This window comes from Phoca vitulina, unplaced genomic scaffold, assembly GCF_004348235.1.
Source record: "Phoca vitulina isolate PV1807 unplaced genomic scaffold, GSC_HSeal_1.0 scaffold1, whole genome shotgun sequence".
NCBI lineage: Eukaryota > Metazoa > Chordata > Mammalia > Carnivora > Phocidae > Phoca > Phoca vitulina.
This window is the reverse complement of record NW_022589704.1, coordinates 44,291,819-44,299,476: the sequence shown is the minus strand read 5'-3', so window position 1 is coordinate 44,299,476 and position 7,658 is coordinate 44,291,819. Positions and strand designations below refer to the sequence as shown.

General features: G+C 41.2%; 1 protein-coding gene across 1 annotated transcript; it reads left to right on the top strand.

Annotated features, from left to right (window-relative positions):
• The first annotated feature begins 3,706 nt into the window (after positions 1 to 3,706).
• On the top strand, positions 3,707 to 5,057 carry LOC116640807 (ras suppressor protein 1-like). The gene is given in 1 exon segment (XM_032418105.1): positions 3,707 to 5,057. A coding segment is annotated over 1 exon segment (834 nt). The 5' UTR covers positions 3,707 to 3,752; the 3' UTR covers positions 4,587 to 5,057.
• The last annotated feature ends 2,601 nt before the right edge of the window (positions 5,058 to 7,658 follow it).

Here is a 7,658-nt window from a genome sequence, read left to right as displayed (position 1 = left end):
TTACTCCTGTCAGATGACTTCCTTGCATGTTATGTGGAGGAAATTCGTTAAAAATAGACCTGGGAGCTGACTAGAGAACAAGGCAAATCCATGCCCAGAGCCTTGGAAGCTGAGTGCCAGGCAACAAGGTCATGGCAATCTGCTGTGAAAAGTGTGTTCCTCAAGTGGTGAAGGACTGGGAGAGCCCTAGAGGGTCAGAGAGCTTGGTCCAGGTGAGGCTTAGCCCTCCCTCCAAGAGATGGAGGACATGAATTTCAACTAGATGGTTTCTCTATGTTTTTTTTAAAGGTATTGTCACAAATACAAAATGACAATAATTTTAAAGTAGGAGGTGGGTCATAAGAATTCATTATATTTTTTCTCTGATGTGCATGTTTAAAATTTTTCATAATAAAATATTAAAATATGATGTATGCCTCTTGATGAGAGGAAGACAGAGTCAACTTGTTGTTTTAATTTGGGAATAATATAAAACCTAAAGAAGAGTTGCATGAGTATACCTATGACCAGATCTGCCCTCTTTTATCCATTTGTCCCTTGGACTCCCTTGCTCACTCACACTCTTTCTCTCTATGTACAGATAGATGGATAGAGAAATATATTTCTTCAAACATTAAAGGGCAGGCCACACATATCAAAGCCCTTTACCTATAAATACTATAGTTTCTATTTGTTTAAAAAAAAGATATTGTCTTATATACACATGGTACACATAAACTACAATAAATTTAACATTGCTTCATGATTTTGTCTATTGTCTCTATTAAAATGTCAACTTATAAAACAATGTCCATGAAGGTATTTTCTTTCATCCAGAACATGACCCAGTAGAATACTAGTATTTAGTTTTCATATCTCTAGGCACCACCACAAAATTGTCAGAATCATGGATCAGCCACTGTGCCTGGATCGCCCCTGTGTCCTCAGTCATGCCCTGCCAGCATGGGGGGAGGAGACCATGTTCCTCAGGCCACCCTCTCCATGGTCCCAGGCTTGTCTTTAAGGATGCATTCCATCAAGCCAGCAAGGTAGTTTTCCATCTCTTCTGAGAAGGAAAATTTTTATCACAGAACTGTTAAAAATAAAGAACTTTTTCTGTACAATTAGAGAAAATTAATCAGTCCACATGTTACCACATCCTCTGAGAAGGATGGTCTCTGTTCTGTTTCTCACAACCAAAGGTTTTTATTCTTTCCAAACATATTTGCTCCTCTAATACCAAAGGGCTCCCTTCTGCTGGTGCTATGTTTGGAGTATTGTTTAGGGAATCTCCGCAGTTTGGGCTTAGAGGAAGGAAGGAGGGCCTGCTGTGGCTTCTCAGAGGTGACCAGAGGCTGGGAAGGAAGTTTACTTTGGTTTTGCTCACCCTGCAAGCTTAGAGGTATGTAGACAGAGGAGTAGGCAGCAGAGAGGCTGCTGGGTCTTGCTCACCCTCCTGGATCAAATGAAAGGTGAATAGTTCTCAATGGCCTTTTTTTATAGGTTGAAGAACCTCACTTCCTCTCTCACCCCACAGAAGGTGAGAAGAGCTGTGTGAGAGGTACAGGTGCATGAGTATGTACATATAGTAATGTTGGCTACCTGACTATAGGATTCTGTGTACTCAAAGTGGAATGAGCGTAGTAAAGCAATATCCATTGTCTCCCTTCCTCTTTCTTGTCAGGAAGAAGACAAAGAGAGGGAGAACAGTCTGGGAAGCAAAAGAAGACCTGGAAAAGCAATTTGTACATATTGCCATGCAGCACTCAGGTCACTTTCCACTACTGAAGTGTGAAATGGATTCCAAGCTTGAGGCATAAAGCTGAGTCCTGGCCTGGGCCAGCTCTCCCTACCTCCTCTCCACTTCCCCATCCACATACCGAGACAGCCCAGCTCTGAAGTAGGTGAGGGACAGGACATTTTTCCTGAAAACTGTGGCCTTTTGCATTTTAGACATGGTCTTCAGTATCACTGAACCCAGAGCTATGTACACACTAGGTGGGAGTTTGTATGGTAGGCAATATTGGTGTGTTGGATCCTGGGCGGGCTCAGAGCACAACCTAAGATTAGGGTAAATTCACTTAAGAATCCACCATGTCTGTGGTGGAAATCTGTCTGGAAAGCAAATTTTAAACATGACCAATAGGTCTCCCTCTGGAGTAGGCACACCAGGGAAGGAAAGCCCCTCTTTCCAAGTCTTCAAGTTGCCCAATTTGATGACACATTGCTAGGTTAAAGTATTATCCTGCTATCAATGGCCAAAGTGTTCATGGTACAGCCTCTCTGCCTGTGGGAAAATGAGGCATAAAGTGAGAAAATAGTTTAGACTTTGGTAAATAAGGAGGAAGAAAGAATAAAAAGGGAGAATGACCCAGCTGGTTGGAAGGAACGGGAATGTTCCCATTATCCTCAATCATGTCCTATACACACAAACACACACACACACACACACACACACACACACACACACCCTGATCCGGGCCCCACCTTCTTGATTCTTGAGGCTCATCAAGCACTGTGAGCACACTGTTGCCATCCTGGAGAAAACGTACAAGGATCCTCTCTCTGAGCACAAGATAATGTTTATAGAAACACTGTCAAGCATGGTGTCGCTCTTTCCCTAATCTGGGGAAGGCAACCTTAATGTGTTCCTTCTGGCCATGCTTGATGTCATGCAGGATGTGCACACAGTCTGATGATCAGGGTTGAGGCACTGCCTTGTGATTTTCCTTGTGCTTGAAAATCTCCAGAGACACCTATAGTTCATGCAACATAAGTGAATCCTACACTTTGCTCCCCAAGTGCAGTGGTTCTACAGATTGCCTTGGACCCTCATCCAATGCTTTGAAGCCAGAATAATCAAGGATACCAAGAAGGTCCTCATCTTCATGCATATCCATGTCATCTTGATCAAAGCCACAGACTTGCATGGGGAGTGTCTGCAAGCAAAAAGATATCAAAGGGATGGGATCACAGAGAAAGAGGCAAAGGTGACTCATGGAGCCCAATGAAAGGTAAAGTGAAAGGAGCCCTTTGAGTCACCTGATGCACCACCACCAAATTGTAGGCCTGGGCTGAGAAGGTAGAACAGTGTGGCTGATCGTTTCTCCATCCCAGTCTCATCACCCTACCCAAGCACCCAATTCATGGGCCTAGAACAGCAAACTCTATCTTTTACAAAGAGTGCCAGTCTTATAGAGGAAGCAAAGCCTACAAATGGTCAGGATTAATTCCAACTCTTAATATAGCATATAATATTGCACATCCCTCATTTTATTTGATCCTCTTAATGTTCAGAGTCACTGAGTTAACCCAAAGAATGAAAAATCCAGTACTAGAGAAACTCAGATGTGACTGTCAGTCTGGGGATCTTTGCTATGAACCCACAGACCAAGGACACCTAACCAGGAGCTGAATGACTAGTCTGAGGACAAATCCAAAGTTATCCCCGCTTCCCAGATTTTTTCTTATCTCTAAAGATACACAGGAGATGAAGCAATCAGACAGGACTGAAAGACACAGGAGGCTAGTAAGAAGCGATCCCCTAATCTTACTCTGCTTCTAGCACTATGTTTCTCCTTTCCAGGATCCATCCCATATGAAAAAGCAGGAGGGCAAAACTCATTAGCTGAATAGTTAAGGAGCTATTGCTCTTTTAAAATAATGTTTTCAGGCGTTTTGCACTGACCGAGTGCATCTCTTGCCACTGAGGTGCACCCTACGGAAACCTGTACTTCCCTCGCCCAGCTTGTTAGGCGCTGCCCTCCACGAATATGTCCAAGTCTCTGAAAAAGTTGGTGGAGGAGAGCCGGGAGAAGAACCAGCCGGAAGTGGACGTGAGTGACCAGGGCATCTCCAACATGCTGGATGTCAACGGCTTGTTCTCTTTAGCCCACATCACGCAGCTGGTCCTCAGCCACAACAAGCTAACAACGGTGCCACCAAACATAGCAGAACTGAAGAATTTGGAAGTGCTCAACTTTTTTAATAACCAGATTGAGGAGCTGCCCACACAGATCAGCAGCCTTCAAAAGCTCAAACACCTGAACCTGGGCATGAATAGACTAAACACTTTGCCTCGAGGATTTGGCTCCCTCCCAGCTCTTGAGGTCCTTGATTTGACTTACAACAACTTGAATGAAAATTCTCTTCCCGGAAACTTCTTCTAACTTACCACCCTGCGTGCACTCTATCTAAGTGACAACGATTTTGAAATCCTGCCGCCAGATATTGGGAAGCTCACAAAGTTGCAGATACTCAGCCTTAGGGATAACGACCTGATCTCACTGCCTAAAGAAATCGGGGAGCTTACTCAGCTTAAGGAACTCCACATTCAGGGGAATCGCCTGACCGTTCTGCCCCCAGAACTAGGAAACTTGGATTTAACTGGTCAGAAGCAAGTGTTCAAAGCAGAGAACAATCCCTGGGTTACCCCAATTGCTGACCAATTGCAGCTTGGCGTGTCCCATGTTTTTGAATATATCCGTTCTGAGACGTACAAATACCTCTACGGCAGACACATGCAAGCAAACCCAGAACCACCGAAGAAAAATAATGACAAATCGAAAAAGATCAGCCGGAAACCCCTGACAGCCAAGAACAAATAAAGGGTTGGCATGGGCTGAACTTCTGGTTGCTTCCCTCATTATGACTTCTCTTCTCTGCTACTGTTTATCCCACAAATAAATACATGTGTGTGTGTTGTTTTTTTCTCTTTCTAGAACTTATCACTTTACCTTTTAAATGCTTTTGGTAGGTGGTAGATTTTTATAAATTCTTAAAACCATTTCCATTTGTTTGCTTAAAAATGCCAAAGGCAGGAAACAAAGCTCTAATTCAACTGCAAATTCCATAGTAGGCATGGAGTTCAGTCCCTTGAATAGATGTTCACAAAGTTGCATGTTATCAAAAGAATAATTAAAACCATGTGATCATTTAAATGTCACAGCTAACACCGTTCACTCTTCTGTTTATTCATATAACCCATTATTTTGCCTTGTTAAAAGCTTGTTAAAAGCTGTAACCATCGAGATATTATGTTAAATAACAAATAATTTTTAATAAAATCTTGAATTTGTGTCAAAAAAAAATAAAAATAAAATAATGTTTTCAAATACTTTGTGCTCACCCCTAAGGCTCACAGCGTTGCCCAGGGTTCCCAAGGGTCATTGTTCACTTTGTTTAGAGTTGTGTTCCCTGGAAATGATATTGATATAGAATACAGTGAGAATGGGGTCCTTAGAGTGACAGAATCCCAAGCCTACACCTAAGAAAAGGCCAATCAAAGTGCATGAATGGATTGGAGTGGAGTCGCTCTGGTCTATACATTTTTGGAGACTGGTGTTTTAATGTTATAACTTGTCAAAAAAAAAAGGTATGTTGGTGTTTTAATTTATAGTTCCCACAAGCTTATTAGCCATTTGTATTTTTAAATTAATTTCTTGTTCATTACCTTTAGCTTATTTTTTCTTTAATTTTTTATTTAAATTCAAATTAATTAACATACACTGTGTTTTTTGTTTCAGAGGTAGAATTTAGTGATTCATCAGTTGCATATAACACCCAGTGCTCATTACTTCAAGTGCCCTCCTTAATGTCCATCCTCCAATTACCCCATCCTCCCACCCATCTCCCCTCCAGCAACCTTCCGTTTATTTCCTATAAATAAGAGTCTCTTATGGTTTGCCTCCCTCTCTGTTTTCATCTTATTTTATTTTCCCTTCCCTTTCCCTATGTTCACCTGTTTTGTTTCTTAAATTCCACATATGAGTGAAATCATATGGGATTTGTCTTTCTCTGACTGACCTATTTTGCTTAGCATAATACCCTCTAGTTCCATCCATATTGCTGTAAATGGCAATATTTTATTCTTTTTTTAAGATTTTATTTATTTATTTGACAGAGAGATAGCGAGAACAGGAACACAAGCAGGGGGAGTGGGAGAGGGAGAAGCAGGCCTCCTGCCGAGGAGGGAGCTCGATGCAGGGCTCGATCCCAGGACCCTGGGATCATGACCTGAGCCGAAGGCAGACACTTAACGACTGAGCCTCCCAGGCGCCCTGATTTCATTCTTTTTGATGGCTGAGTAATAGTCCACTTTTTGTCTCTACTATGTTTCAAATATTTTTCCCAGTGTCATTTGTAGTTAACTTTTGTTTCTGCAGTATTTTGCCATGTAAGTACTTTACATTTTTATGTATCAATGCTGCCAAACATCTTTTTGACAAGGTTAAAAATTCAGATTGTTTTAAACACCAGACAGATAACACAAATAAATGAACTAGAAAGCAACTTTTTTATGGTAGGCAGAAATTACTTATTTAAGCAAAGGGAGAAAACTCTTAGATTATGGACATGGCTGAGGAGGTTTTCAAGTGCTCCAAGTTTTAGCAAAGGTGGCACAGGCCTTGATAGAAGGGTGTGCACAGTCATGCTGGGCTTGAGGATTCTTCAAAAACAAACTGAAGCTCTAAAAGGAACTTCTAATGACTAAAAGGCAGAAGATGTTACTTGCCCAAATTGGGACTGGCCATTCCTCACATGTCCACTTTGGCGAAAAAGTACTTGTTGTTCATCCAACTTTGATGCTCCGGATAGCAGGTAGAACAACATGAAAGTAGCTCCTCAGTAAATATCCCCAGAAATGGAGAAATTGCATTGTCTGTTTGTGGTGATTATGAGTAAATACTTCTATTCTCCCTTCCTTTGAAACCCACTCTTTCTCCCTTGGCCTAGCTAATTTGTACTCCTTCTAGTCTCAATCTTAAGACTTCCTTTAAGATTTCTCTGACCTCTCCGTGTCCACCGCATGTCCCATCTGTTTTGTTGCTCCTCATATGTTCCCATAGCAAATTGCACTTTCCACGTCACAGCATTTATCACTTCAGAAGATAACTATCTCTTCACCTATCTACCTCCCTAACTACATCACATGTTACTTGAAGCAAAGACAGCTGCCTATCTTGTTCACAATTATATTCCCAGCACCTAGCCCAACACAAAGTAAAAGCCAACATTTATATGTGGCACAAACAAATAATGTGTGTATGGCTCTGTAGGAAGTACTGCATCTGTCTCATATTTTCATTCTGCACAGGAATTTAGAAGGCATGCTGGATTAAAAGTTGTCTTCCACACTGGGCCAAGAAATGCCTCTGGTTGGGCAATAATTCAGCATATGTCTCCAACAGAAATATGGACAACTATGAAAACAAACATGTGGTCATTTGAATCTATCTCCTTGTTAGCTGGGGAAAGCTCAATTTTCATTCCAGAAAATCATCCATGTTCCTTGTATTGTTTATTTATTTTGTTTTAACTTGAAAAGGAATCAAAATGCTAACATGGAACACAAACTGCTAAACAACATCAAGGGGTAGGGGCAGGGAGGAAGAGATGGAAATAGAAAAAAAAAAGAGTAAAAATAAATTGAATAAAACAGCATTTCAAAACACAGCCTTATTCTGAGACAACAGAGAGCTACCTGACTGGTTCTTATGATGTAAAATTTTGACAAGTTTGTTGAACTTCAAGAGAAAAAAATAAAAGCAAATACTTGATTTGAATCAAGAATTTTTCTTAGATATCAAACAAAACAAAATACTACCTTTCTTTTTCCTCAGTAGGGATCTTAGCCAGGAAGGAAGGAAGGAAGGAAGGAAGGAAGGAAGGAAGGAAGG